Genomic DNA, 15196 nt, shown 5'->3' on the forward strand with positions numbered 1-15196 from the left:
ATATCAAAAAACTACCAAAAAAACATCGAGCCGGCAACAGGATAATGAGAAAGAGGCTAAAACCAGAATTGTGGAGGATTAATTGGAGACCTTGGAAGGGAATAACGTTAAGAGATCACAGGAGAGAAACAAGCCTCATCACGTCCCTTGAGAAATTAGCATTCTAATGAGAGAGCGCGCACAAGAGATGGAGGGATAATATAAGTGAGAAAACAAAGAGAGGGAGACAGAGAAGCTTAGAGTGCCAACCACTTCTTCCCGGCTCATGAAAAAGTCAGTAGGTTTGGCTTGTCGGTGACATTGTGTGGCAGGTTTCCCAGGGCAGAGGCAGAAAGCTCGCCGAATCACCTTAATCCGCGCGCTGCTCACTCACCTCCTTGAGGATGCGCTCGTTGAAGAACTGCTGCAGCTTCTCGTTGCAGTAATTGATACAGAACTGCTCAAAGCTGTTGTGCTCAAAATACTCTAAGCGGAGGAAAACGAGAGGAAACACACACATTTCAATTAATTCCCAGAATGAGAGATTTCGCAAAGCCTGTGTTAATTATGGCGGTGGGGAAAATAATTTCTCAAGCGAGAGTCGCGGTAATGAAGTGTGTATATGCATTAGGGTACTTAAATTAAGGAACATGCTGCACAGACAAGTGTCTCTTTAGCGGACTGGATTCTAAACCCAGCAATGAAAAAAAAAACTCCCAGATATGAGCATATTGCAGTAAATCTGGGACGTTGCAGAATCAAACAAATTATAGATTACACGTATTGTTTATTTGACGCTTCCACACCGTATCAAACGCTAACTGCAGTTCATTACCAAACCCAGCAATGTCCAACACCCCAATGAAGTTAGAAGAAGTCTCGAAAGGGAAACACTGGTTTACTCGTTTGACCACATGATCAAAGAGGCGGCTGTACACCGCCTTGGCCAGGGCGTCGCGGGCATTGTTCGCTTGTTCCACCTTCAGAGGCACCCTGGAGGGGACACACAAAGTGGGGCAGTGAGAGACAGTCCGAATCTGGGACAAGCTAGTCTCTTATTTAACCTCCCTCTTTTTATGTATTTATTTATTTTTTAAATCAACCCAATTATCAAGTGGCAGCAAACGTTTAGTTGTGTTGATTGTGATACTTTTTGCCGCATAGTGCTATCCCCCTCCTGATCTCTACAGCGGTGGTGAGAGGTGATTGTTATAAATTGAGCGTTTCTAAATCGAAGAGAATGTATTAAAACTAAACTGTGAACCTTGAACTCTACTAGGCTCTCTAATGGCACTTTAACACAATTTATGACTAAATTATTTAAAGAGGTTGACTGATCGGACAAAGTGCAGCTCCACAGTGACCAAGAGTTCAACTCGGCTGCCCCAGCTGGGACGAAGTTGAATTTAAAATTATAAGAAGGTCTCAGTTTTGCTAAGATACGTCTCCACCCACTATTTTCTTTTGATATTCCACCCACACAGGTGTTCAAAAAAGCCCTGCATCTATTACAGAGAGTAATAGTCCACCTGTAGTACTGCTAAGGAAGTCTGTTCTGCCGGAGAGTGCTGTAGTCTAAATGCAATGAAAACCCACAGGATCCAATCTATCTCAGTGACAGGCACTTTTATTTGCTGCAATGTTTCTTATTCACACTAGTTAAGAGACTCAGTCATCCCTGATAATGTTGCATCCACCACCCCTGCTGTTACCCTCGACCTCCCGTGGGTATAGTGGATTTGTCTGGAGCTTAATGACAAAGCCGGTCCCCTTCGCTCCACCTGCTCCCCAGACACCGAGCCTTTACTGTACTGCAGCTATGCTCCCCTGCCTCCTCAGATACAGGATGCATTATTTATGTGGAGAAAACACTTCCAGGCCAGGCCAGCATCTGGCCCTCTTGAAATATTTATCTACCAAACCTGGCCCCATCACTCAAACTCCACATCACCACCAAAGCGTACACGCACACACCATATTCTTTTCAAAAATCAATCAATAGAAGTGTACTTAAACAAAATATTCCAAAAAAATCAACTTACAGTTGAAGCTCACTTTGAAGCTCAGATGCAAAAGTTGCACAAACTGAGTTTCTTAGCAGTGGTTGTAATAACATCCGGATTAATATCTGCCTTTCTCGTGACTAATCTGACTACGCAAAATTGAGCTGTTTTCAGATCTATCACGAGTTTACTGCCTTCAATAGTGAGTTCAGTTGACAAGGTCATTCGGCAGTTAACAATGACCATTATTCACTGCAAAATATGGATTATTTTAACTCCACAAAGACAATATCATAGAAAGTTTCAAGGCGCTGGGAGCTCAACGCGTCTTACTTGATAACTGTTCCTTTGGCGCCCCCTGCTGTAGTGAGCATGACCCTTGTTGTGAGGCTGACTCGCAGATCGTCCTGATCCAGGCCCAACAAATCCGCACAATACTCCAGAGTCTGGTCCGACTGATTCTTTAGGACACAACCTCCTGAAACACACAAAAACACAAGCCTTAAAAACACTTTATACGATGAGGTGAGGTTAAATAAAAGCAGAGCAAATGGTTGCCAATTTAACAGCCTTTTTTTTTTTTTATCACTTTAACGTAAACTATAGTGATATATAGTGAAGGTTACAGCTCTGTTCATTAACATGTTACATCAAAAAACAAAAAAACAGCAATTTAATTTAATTACATTTAATGAACACACTGATATCAACTTGTTTTTTTTCCATTTTAACAAAGGTATTAGCAATTAGCAACCATTAGTTAGACATATGGATTTTACTGCATGGATGAATCTCTTGATTATTTTCCCCATTAACAGACTGATAGTTGGTTGGATGGTTTTTCACACGTCTAGACACAGGTTCACTCAGGTTTATCTCTACAGGTTTATCAAAAAAGTTGACTGATTTAATCGACTAAGGATCTTAGCTATGCTGCACTAATGTTGGGCCATTTAATTTATAGCAAAGTTATTTATATGTTGTGTGTGCATACATTATAATTGGTAAAGTAGGTATTTACTAAATGTGGCAGATAAATGTCGTGACGTAAACGGTACAAACTTTCCCTTAAAGATGTAGTGAAGTACAAGTAGCAAGCTGCATGAAGAGGAAACACAAGTAGCTCTAATTTACGTATACTTGTACTTGAGTAAACATACTTGGCTACATTCCACTTGGTCATTTCAATGAGCTGCTTCAGTTCATGAAATAGTTTACAAAAGGAGTACTTTTATTTATTTTTTCTAGTTCATTCTAGGGGCAGCACAATAGAAGGGAAAACCTGAGTGACTTTGATGGTTTGCATGAACAATGAAAGACACTTTGCCTGAAAAGATAAACAGTCAAAACAATCTTCAGTGCAACATGCAAAGTGCAGCTCGTACGAAATGTAACACAAAAAAGCATGTCATAGAAAAGGCCAACAGTGTCATAAACATTTGTAATTGTAAATATAACCTGAAGAGCTTCCTGTTTCCTCAAAGTCAATGTTGCCCAGGTGCAGAACGCCAGCGACAACCCTGAACAGGTCCAGCTTCTCCGTGTCATTCAGACCAATCTTCTTCATGGCCACGCACATCCTGTTGAAGTCGCCCTGGTCGTCAAGAAGAGGGTCCTTCAGAGCACCCATCTTTACATGCTGCACAAGACACAGGAGCGTTAGAAACAGTCAAGACACATTGCTGTGCTTGGATTCAGTTCAAATCACGATTTACTCAAACATCGTGTGTTCAATCATTTGTGAATTGTTTTATCTTTTCTAATATATATATAAATTAGAATAGGTATTTTAGTATTGAGTAAATCTGATTTGGAAGTAAACTGGACTCACACTTAACTATAAAGCCACAAGTAATGGAGCATTGTGAAAAAAACAACTAAATATTTCACAATAATGTATTAGGACCCACCACCAGCAGCAGCACACAGCAAGCACACCATTCTATGAACTAATGCTGATTGTCTTCAACGGTCTTGATAACTTCTGAATTAATACATTTGAAATATCCAATGCTAGCAAGAGGAACAGGAATAGGATTCATTCCTGAGCCATCTGGAGTCAAGATTTGAGATTAATTATACAATAGAAATTAACAAGGGCTGCACAATTATGACTCAATGTACACTAATGCATTATAACAGAACATTCCCTTACTACTGTTATGGTGGGAACATATTCTTTTTTTTATTTTGTATTAAGATATTAAAAATAGTGAACATTGAAAATAAAATATTAATCATCCACCATTTAAAATAGAAAATAATTATGCAGCCCTGAACTGTATGACTGAAAAATAAAAAAAACAGTCTCAATATGTTTCCATTTAAAGACATATCCCCTATGCCCAAAACAAATCCAAACCATGCATGTACATGCAGACAAACAGAAAGCTTGCACTCTGAAACGGACAGCAGCTCGTAAATCTTAAGAGCTTCAGCGTAAAGATTGGGGAGCCCAAAGCCCTGAATAGAAAAGAAACATCACCTTATTGTCCTAAAAATAACACGGCCATGTGGTGGGAAAGACAAATGTACAACGACTTAATTAGCAACATGTGACACAAACTTTTACTTACAAATGTAGAGAAGGAGTCCATCATTAAATTACTAAAACAGTAGATTTTGTGAGTACAAACTACAGGCAAGTTAAACATAGACGTTACGGCATTTAATATATAATGTACAATACAATAATTAACATAAATGCACATTGTTCTGGAAGATTAACACATAAAGTGGTTAAAAAGCCAGAGTACTACTGATTTCTTTGTAACTTAGAACATCAAACAAATAAGATATTATTCCAGCTTCCGAAACAAGAAGTGAAACGAACATGCATAATTAGTCCCTGAGAGAGCGCCACGTCACACTTATTCTTCTAATTGTTTCACGATATTAATTGCACGTCTCCTGCAGACTTTTTTTCATGCCGCGCATAATTTATCAAATACACAAACCTGAACTATTTTCTTGGCATATAAGGTTGTTATTGTCCTTTCACCTCGGCAGCTGATTTTTTTTGGATGTGGCATTGGATTGTTTTTCTTTTTCAAAGTATACGTATATACAGTAGACGTATATCTAAATACAAAAGTGTTATATTACAATACACTGTGTGACTTTCTTTCTTAGCATTAGCATTTTGTGCTGTTTAGGCACTTTGCCGTAAGGTAGGCTAATATAACACACACTGAGTGAATGAAATTCAAATGGGTTCCCTGAAGTAATATAATCATGTTTTGTATTAGGAGATTTAAGCCAGGAGAGAACGGGACATTACCTCAGGACTCTTGCGGTTCTGCATGATTTGTTTATCGGAGTCCTTGCTGGCAAAGTATCTGGTGCATCCTCGGTTCAGGTACTGCAAAAAAGAGGAATCAACTTAGAAGCATTTTAACATATTTAGCATTTTGATTAATTTCATTCACTCCTGGTGGCAAACCTCCTGGGGATATTTGTATTGATTTTCATTATTGAAAAGGTTTACTCTGTTGTCTTTTAACACTGCTCCACAGCTGACTAGGAGTGAAACGCGCTGTGTAATTGCCTCTGTTGATGTGGGTGTCACCTCAGGGACCTGAGATATGATGATAAACATCTAAAGGAACAGCTTGAGCTACTTGTTGTTCTGTTAAGTGTTGTTTTGTAGAGCTTGTACAGGAAAATAAAGGCTGGGGTAAACACCTTTATGCTCTCTGACTTTGCCCCTGCTGGGTTGATAATTGCATTCAAAAGAGACGGAATTCAATTGTGAAATATTTTGTCACTGAGGCAATCTTGCTTTCACTTGGGAGAAGTTTGAGATGTGTGTGAAGATGGGGCTAAGGATAAGCATATGTGACACCTAGTGGGCTACCACAGAAGTGCCAAACCATGCTGCCTCCTAAATACTCCCAAAAAGTTAATTTAATTAAAATAAAAACGGCTTTAAAATGCAAATTTCTGCTCTCTGTCTAGGCCTACTGACCCTGAAACTGTCTGGAGAGTCCAGATGCAATTTCTTCTTTAGGTCATCGGTAGCGCCGGCACACAGCCTGTAGAAGATGTGGTAGTTCCTCTCGTCGTTGCTTTGCATGCAAATCCTTGACTTCTCCAACAAGTAATGTGAGACGAAACCGCCCACAACTGCATTCTGGAGGCACGAGAGTAAATTCAAATCTTAAACTTGTAGCAGATTTCTACAAGTATAAAAAACAAACTAAAACTAAATCTGTCATCATTCCTTACCTTGTCATTGAAGTGAATTTCTACAAACTTCCCAAAGCGACTGCTGTTGTTGTTCCGCACCGTTTTTGCATTTCCGAAGGCCTCGAGAAGGGGATTCGCTGAGGTTTAAAAGCAATACAAATACGATCAAGATCACCCCGTCTCCAAACAGCTCATTAATTACTGATGAATTTATTTTTAAGTTGCTCCTGTATTACCTTCTACAATTCTCTCGTCGATATCCTGACCACTTCCATATGTTGTAGTCAGATATCTGCAGGGTGACAATGAAAGAACAGACGACACCAAGCACATTTGACACAGTTTAACAATTACCGCAGTGACAAAACAGCTCTGATTACTAACAATAATGAAGCACCTTGACTGTCATTCTTAATTTTGTGTAGAGAGACACTTTTGTTGGTGGTCACATATGGACACCGTTATTGATCCTTGTGCATTTTAACTCTTCCTTGCGTGCATTACCTATTCCTTAAACTGTGTTTCTGTATAATTTGTTGTAAACTGCTTTGTTTTCAGCAAAATTACACTTCGAGGGCGAAATTAACTATTTTAAACTCAACTGAACCACACAGGGGAGGACTAAAGGTGAAGGTAGTGGGGATATGATGGACTCATACCTGAGAACAAACTTGGTGTTTTCAGTCTTTCCAGCACCAGATTCACCAGAAACTATGATTGACTGGCTCATCTTCAACACCTTCATGTCCCTGTATGTTTTGTCGGCTAAAACAAATAAAAATAATAACACACATTACTTCACTTTTTTTTGCATAATCTAAGATCAAATGATCCATGGCGACATTTTTCAAAGTAGTTATCAATCATTGTAAAGCATAACAATATGACAAGGCGTTTGCTTCAACTTAAGTGTATTTATATAGGAATTATTGTCACAAGTAGTATCTTAACATAATTAAGGATGGATAAAGATGCACCACATCAAGAAACTGGTTAATGGTTAATAAGGGCATCATCTGAATTGTTGTTTTTAGGTATCTGATTTGAGATCTCACCTATAGCATAGACATGAGGCGGCAGAGTTCCCAGTGACTTCCCTTGGTACGACTTGATAGCTTCTGGGCCGTACAGTTTCGGTATGTCATAGTAAGGATTTACGGCTATCAAGATATTAGCCACATACGTCTGCGGGAGAAAGAAATACAAGCGCGATCACAGGGTCACCGCATTTGAAAGGAGTTTTATAACACATATACATTATTGAACGATGAAACGCAACGGAGGCTGGGGAGAGACACACCTTAACTTATCTACCAGCTGTCCCTCATTTCCTGAGTGACTGAGGTCAGGTTTGCCAGTGTGACCCTTTTCTAGCTTCCCTCTTTACCACCTGGTACTTTTCCCCAGGGAAACGAACACAGGGATCCTTTCTTTCTCTCCTCCAACCTGCTACTATGTCTCCTTATGATGCAACAGGACTGCAATGTCTTTGTGCCACTGCACAGCGTATATGTGAGGGATATGTACGTGTGCTAAGGCGGATATACAGAAACAAAAACATACATAGATGTGATCTTTACTGTACCGCACTCGAACATTGTTGAGAAGAGTGGCTTCATTCAAGTACATGAGGGAACCTAAAAAAACAGAAAGGGGGAAAAAAAACAATTAAAGCATGAGAATCATTTAAGAATGACATTATTTACAAAGTTTATATTTTTTTCCAGGAAAGACTTACAGTTGTCATCTACATGTTTGTTGACATCATCCTCTGCTGGGAAGACTTGGCTCATCGGAGCAAGAAATGTCTGCAACAAGAACAGTTTTACGATCTCTGCTAATCCCCGCCAGCATCATGTACAAGATTATTCCTTGTTTACTTCACTTAAGCTTATGACACAAAACAAATGTTTATTATAATCATAAAACCAAGACATGCACTTCATGAACGACTAAAGAGAGCGCGTGGAAACATGGAACATCTATCATGCTTAAAGATCACAGTAATGATGTTTGAAGCGACATGTTCCCGGGCTAAATTAGTTACTGATATTCTCACTCTATTGTTTGAGAGTCTGAGTTAATGGAAATAAACTCAATGGAACAAGTCGGCTGTGAGAGAAACAAGGGGAGACATGGCAGGGTAATGAATAATTTGGTGGGAGAGCAACAGGATCTGAACACCTGACTGAGTAAGTGAGCGGTGTGTATTTGGTGGAGAGAAGATGATGACGGGGCTCTGAGCAGATCCTGTAAGTCACCATATGACTAGAACAATCTCTCTTAATATTTCAACAGGCTTTGGGAATTTACTGGTTGTGGCGCCTGTAAAAAAAACTATTTTGAGCTGTCTTTTCTTTGAATTTGCATTTAATGTTCATTACACACGGCTGTGTATGCATGCCACTGCTCGCCTGTGTGAGAGTGACCCACTCCGTGCTGCGATGCATAGTTTATTACAACAAACAGTCGTCAAGCATAAACAGAATGCGCTTTGTGTGCCTGCTGCAGTATCTTGGCACAGACGCAGTCGTTAACAACCACATTAACAACCATGTGAGAAATCATTAACCAATAAAAATGACAGAAAAAGACGGGTAGCCAGGCTGGGGGTTGTGTACAGAGCAGAGGCACTAACAAGTTCAGTAAAAAAAAAAAATAAAATCAATGGGCCTTTCATTTGCTCAGTGAATGAGAGAGAGGTTATGTCTTGCAACACGGAATAAGCTGATGATGATCACTGAAAGCTTGTAAAAGATTATAACTCACTCAAATTCTCTGTTTTTTAAAGAATCCTCTAAAATATTCATCTTCCTGGAAGGACATTGCGTCATTATATTAGCTGAGTTAACCTTACTCATGCAAGCTACACTCATTAATCACAGATTTGCCCGAAATGGCAACACAATCTCTGCGGCACAGAGGCACGGTCAATACTTAGACTCTTAATTTCAAAAAAGGAAAACTATCCTCGAGACATGACACCTTCATTTTGGATGTTAAGACTTAAAACTAATCAAACAGGTGTGGGGTAAATCCTTTATCGCGACAAAAGCATCATACTTACGAATATAAAGTAAAGAATGGTGGTATAGCTATATAGCGACAGGCTGCCTTTATAGTGGACATATTTTGGGATGTAACACATAATCTATGACTGCACCAGTAAGAGAAGCACATGTCTAAATAATAAAATGAACGATGGCAGACTTCCATTTAGCTGAATCTCAGTATTGTTCATAGTGGCTCTTAATCACGCTGGACAGAATCAGCATTCGTGTTTTAGTAATATCCCGCTACAATTCAAAAGTCTCTGTTAAGAAAATCTTATAATGCGTGCTACGTCACTCACTGGCTCACTGACACACCTAAATGGAACACAGCGACCGTCGCCTGCTATAACAAGTGTAATGCCGTGAGACTGGGTCGATGTAGGAACTGTGGTAAGAACTCTTCAAACAAAACAAAAGCCGCGGCTGCAGTGGATGTCTGCTGTAAATATCAGAGGCTTTCCGGGGACACATGATGGCTCAGGTGTAACAGGTGGCCTTTACCTCCTAATGAGCAGCTCTCCCTCTGGGCAACGCTATCAGCACACCTGCTGCTACTCTTTATTTATTCATGCCTGGGTACATGCGGTCTCTCATGTTTCTCACATTTTTACACATTGTCTTACCGGCGCCTTTTCTACCTAAACTCAGACAGCCTGAAAATTACAGGATGCTATAACTATTCCGCTGCATTGTGTGTCTCCAGGAAAATCTTTCTCATGAGCGCATAAATGTGTGTATTTGCATACATGGCGATGATCCTCCTGGGATTTACGTCAACAGCAGCCAAATTATGTGAATGCGCAATTCACAACTCCACCAAGGGAAACAAGCATCAGTCTTACCCTGGCCTGTCACTTGTGTTATTTTTTTATACAGTTCAGAGCTGTGTGTTTGAGTGTGATGACCCACCTTGCCCTTCTGGTTCAGCGGTTCTATGGTGAGCGCGTCGGCTCCTATGTCAACGATGATGCCCAGCTGGAACCCGTCGGTGGGGTGGGGCGCCCACACTGGCTTCCCGTCCTCCATGGCTCACCTCCAGTCAGCAAGGCCACGCGACTGTGGGGAGAAGAGAGGCAGAAGGAGAGCACATACTGTGTGTGCATTATAATAGATATGCAAAGTACAATACACTGTTTTGCATTGTTGCTTAAGTAATTCAAACAAACAGAGACTGCTTCTACCCTCCTGCCTAAAATTTAATCATGGTTCTAACACGCAGAAGCTGATGCCAGCATCGTGAATTTAAAGAATAAACTTAAATCCTCTCTGAGGGCAATTTTTTAGGGTCACTGTGGTGTATTTTTCTTGTCTACCTGATCTTTATTTGCACAGAAGTAAGTTCATGTGTCCCTAAAACTGTAACAGTCTTTGCAAAACTTGACAACGGGACTACGTCAAAATAGCAAAGTATGACTTATACTACCCCCAAAGGAAATTAAGAGAATAAAGTGCTCTTTAAACTGATCTGTGGAGACATTCCTTAGTCGTTTGTATTATATGACTTGAACCTGACCAACTGTTCCTGTCTGCTTCACTTTCTTTATTCTTTATTGCTCCTACTGATCTTGAAAGAGAGGATTTTACTACCCCAAGAAACCTGAACAGTCCGGTCAAATAATCCAGATTGGAAACAGCTAAATATGAGAGAACTCTATTGAGCTTTCGCATTTTGGACTTATTGTTTACAGTGTGCCACTGGTTAGTCTGCGCATGTGTATAGTAATTTGTGCATGATATGTGTAGATAAATCAAATAAATCACAACCAGCCATCTTTTAAATGCTAGTTGAGTGCATTGGCAGCAGCAGTTGGAGTCTGGCAGATGCAGACTACAACCAAGAAGAACATTTCTGCGTGAATCTGTTGATCTTCATTCGAATGTGAAACCTGGGTTTTAACGCGCATGCGGTTGACCTCAGTTAATCCAACAGCCTCGAAGTTCCTCAGAGCAAAAGTGCTGACGTTATGCTGGAGCATCCAATGAGCTTTAAGGATTGAGGTCAAATGTCAAAGAGGAAAGGTGGCGGATACTGCTGACGCAGACACAACACTGACTCAGGTAAACTGACTCAGCGTTATGTTGGGTATTATCATCAGATAATATTAATCATTTTGACGCAGTTTCAACTTTCCCAAACACTGCAGTGGAAATGATTGTTCTATATCTGATTCCCGATTCCGTATCCTCTTTGTTCTTGAACCAAACGGACAGCTCCTTGCAAGTGTCGAGCTTCAAACTGACTTCTGTTGCGTCAGTGCCAAGCGAATTCCCCTTGGTCCCATATGGAGGATGTTGTAACACAAGACTCAGATGATAAGGCCATTCGAATGAAAACACATTGTATATCAGAGTACGCAGAAAGTCGCTGTCAGTCACAGACTACTACACTAAATAAAAAAACTTTTTTAACTGCTGCCTCAGAAAGCGTATGCACGTCAAGGCAAATTGCCTGTTTTTAGATGTTTATTGTTGTGTCCAATCCATTAATACCGCAACAGTCTCGTGTTTACAATAGACGTCTTTTCTCAAAGTAGGCCAGCAGACAAGCAAGGGGACGATGTCACTTATCAAAGGGCCGACCCACCATCAAGGCCAAGTCTGGAACAAAAAGAACTAAAACTATTCACTGAGTGTACAGCTTAATGGCTCATGGCTTATAAAAGCTCTCTGTTGGATTCATAACACAGAAGAAAAATTATATCCAATAAGACGGAAGCTTCCTGAACTTTGGTTAATGAATATATTTAAAGCGACAGGATGTATTGAGCAATCTTTCTGGGTCAATACACAAATCAGAATATATTGATTAGATCTGGAGGCGGCGAGTGAAAAGGCCCTTTCTGTATCTATTTACACATGCAAATTTGCAGCCAACTACCAATTTGATTATCAAACATATAAACCGTAGGGTTGTAACTGGTGAATTTACTCAACACAGGCATGAACTGGAGGCAAACAAGAGCAGGGGAAAAAGCACCAGAAGGAAAGAGGATAAGATTACTTTTCCAGTCTGTTATCTTCAGCAAGTGTGAGATCAAGGCTGGGTGGGGAGGGGGAATCCTCCAGACTGTTTTTGTTAGATGACTGATAACCACAAAGCTGTACAGTTCCTTACTTCACTCTGAGTTTGATTACATACAGGGAATGTATTCTTATTTGCCATGGGTATCTATGTTGGCTTGCTATATTGCACAGCCAGTCCCGCACATCTTGTTAAAATGCAGCACTGATTAATGTGCCGTGAGCTATTCCAGACTATCTGGTCTGGTCTGTCACTTAAGGGGATGACCCTCCACCTAAAAGTCTGCATCAGGAAGCAAAGCCGTCACTGACTGCTCTCGACGGAACCGAGACCAGTCCCTCGCGCGCAACTTTGACTCTGCAGCCCTATTAAATCCTCTTAGTATCTGACCCTAATCCAGACAGAGAGAGAGAGAGGTGAGACGCTTCAAGTGCAATCCCGGCCAAACAAATAAAAGTCAGTGATCAGTTAGGAGATGATGCAAATCAGACGGGCGCCAGCGAAACCACAGTACCTCGACACAGACAGGGCACACATGGATGGACACTGGCTTAAGAGTTAAAGCAGGACATGCAAAAATAAAACACGCCTCTTGTTTCCTGCCTCCTGCTTCCTGTTCTCGACCGGGCAAGAGGGACAGGGAAAATACACTGGACGTTGACAACAGAGCAACAGGAAGAGAGATGTACACAGCCATTCAGATATATAGATTAAAAAATAAATAAAAAATAAAAATAAAAAAAAACATAGAAGACTGTTTAGAAACTGAAGAAAATAAAAAAAGACATGTTGTTTTGTTGTTTTTCCTGTACGGACATTTTAAACATGACAAAACTCTATGAAGGATACAAATAATTGGAATTGTGTTGTCACTCTAGTATAAAAGAGGTTGGTGTTACAGACCCTTATAATTAGGTGAATTTGTATCGTCAACTTGAGCATATATTACAAGAGTGTCATGGTACTTAGCTCTTTAGAAATTAACCGTAAGGCTTCTGTACAGGACAGTTTTACCCATAAATGTAAGACAAAATAGTAGTAGTTAGCATATACAGACGACTGCCGCAAAATAATATAAAGTACTATTTGGTAAAAAGTAAAAAAAAAAAAGAAGAAGAAGAAGTCAAACTTACGACTTGTAAACTTCAGACAGTCAAATTTGCGTTCAGGGGAACAGTGTTGACTTTAAAGCCCCTCATACGGGAGTATGTCTGCCACTCGTCCGGCTCTCTCGGTCCTTCCTCCAGCAGCAGGACAGGACGGATGAGGTTGAAGCAGGCTGTCGCTCGCGCTCCGGTGAGCACCGGTGACGTCAGCGCGTCAGTAAAGCACTGAAGGTGCGTTGAGGAGTCGCTCGTAATATCCCGTGTCAAGTAGCTGTTCTAATAATCAGCAGCACTAGAGCCATTTAAAAAAATAATAAAATAATAATAATAATAATAATAATTATAACATTTCAAATCACATTTTTCTTCAGTATTGTAAACAATAAAACGGATTTAATTCATCTGGCGATTTTTTCTTAACATGTTGTGAGTAAAAGGTTACTACAGGGCAAGGTCGGAAGAATTGTGCTAGGACATACTATACATCACATGCACTTAAGACAATAAAAATAATAATTAACATCGCATAATCGTGGACTAATTCATTATTTTGTCTTTCATCTTCACAAAACTAAACTTAAAACCGGACCGACCCGGGAGCAACTGACCCATACTTCACCGGCTGCAATGAAAAAGACTGCAAGTGCTGCAGCCTTGAGAGCCATGAATATTTCAGAGGTTGGGTAATCTAAAACTTTTGGGGGCGATTTTTGAAGGAGACACCCAATCCACAGTTGAAACACTGGCTGCCACTGGGTTTCTAAATCTAATTAGGACATGCGATACCCCACGCTGCACTGGACCATATCTGATTACTTGACTCTAGATGACAGGATGTAAACACTAACGCGACATTTTCTTTTTTTTTGTCCACAAATTTAAAAGTTAGTAATTGCGAGGCATCCTAAATAATTCACAACAAAAAAACACATTTCAGTTTTGCGTGCACATTCCCTGAACAATAATCAGAACGATGTTTTATTATGCTGACCATGTGGTATGTGAGTTTATGGGAAAGGAAACTTGATACGCACGATGCATTTTACATTTAAGGTCCAGATTAAGTTCATGTGGAGGTCCACTCCTGTGCTGGCATGGACAATGGCTCCCTCATGTGGTCACTTTGTGGAGAAACATGTCTGGGTGTCTGCAACCAAATCCCAAACCAATCACTAAACAGATCACTTACACGAAGAAGGAGAAGTGTAAAGTGTGCAAAAGGGTTGGACTGAAAAGCGAATCATCACAAAGAACCCGTGCACTCTGGGGAAAACGGCTGTGGCGGAAAAGTCATATGCAAAATCAAGCAAAAGTCTCCCATTGAAAAGAAATATGAGTAGTGTAGATTCAGCTCCTGTACACCAAAGTATAAGGCTGTTTCCCTTAACACACATAAACCCAGTGTAATCTGAGTAATTGTGTTATAATAAAGTGGCAAAAATTGTGCTTTTACCTCTGAAATATTTGTCTCTGTTGTATCGGTATCTATGAGATTATGGCATTATTTAAATTTAAAATAAATCACACAAAACTGTAGAACTGGCAAGCACACATACAGTATTTAGCCGAGTTAATTTTAAAAGCAAAAGGAGAGTAAGAATACTATTAAAAGATAGTATTTAGCATCTGTCCCACTTTAAAACGTTTTATCTTTTGCGAAGGAATTCATGCAAAGAGAAGCACAGGGAATACTACAGTCACTTGTTACAACGAATGCTGAAATTAAACTACAGGCTTTGCAGATTAATTTGTTCTTCTAATTATCTGATAGCGTTATAAAGTTAAGTCAGTGTATTTATCGGGCCCCCCCCCCCCCTGCTGTCAATCACTCCGCCGCTTTCCCAG

General features: G+C 40.1%; 1 protein-coding gene across 2 annotated transcripts in view; it reads right to left on the bottom strand.

The window, feature by feature from the left end:
• The window catches only part of myo6b (myosin VIb), a 29533-nt gene extending 19148 nt beyond the window's left edge, over window positions 1–10385 (bottom strand). For both annotated transcript variants that reach the window (XM_084569647.1, XM_084569648.1), the window contains exons 1-13: window positions 10133–10385; window positions 7909–7978; window positions 7734–7807; window positions 7226–7355; window positions 6830–6935; window positions 6407–6462; window positions 6210–6307; window positions 5950–6114; window positions 5263–5343; window positions 3441–3621; window positions 2316–2460; window positions 815–972; window positions 374–465 (exon numbers count right to left, since the gene is read on the bottom strand). In XM_084569647.1, coding sequence (XP_084425773.1) covers window positions 374–465; window positions 815–972; window positions 2316–2460; window positions 3441–3621; window positions 5263–5343; window positions 5950–6114; window positions 6210–6307; window positions 6407–6462; window positions 6830–6935; window positions 7226–7355; window positions 7734–7807; window positions 7909–7978; window positions 10133–10249 — 1473 coding nt within the window. In that variant the 5' untranslated portion in view covers window positions 10250–10385. The remainder of the gene's footprint in view (window positions 1–373; window positions 466–814; window positions 973–2315; window positions 2461–3440; window positions 3622–5262; window positions 5344–5949; window positions 6115–6209; window positions 6308–6406; window positions 6463–6829; window positions 6936–7225; window positions 7356–7733; window positions 7808–7908; window positions 7979–10132) is intronic.
• Window positions 10386–15196: the final 4811 nt, after the last annotated feature.

Source organism: Chelon labrosus (genome assembly GCF_963514085.1).
Source record: "Chelon labrosus genome assembly, chromosome: 20".
Classification (NCBI taxonomy): domain Eukaryota; kingdom Metazoa; phylum Chordata; class Actinopteri; order Mugiliformes; family Mugilidae; genus Chelon; species Chelon labrosus.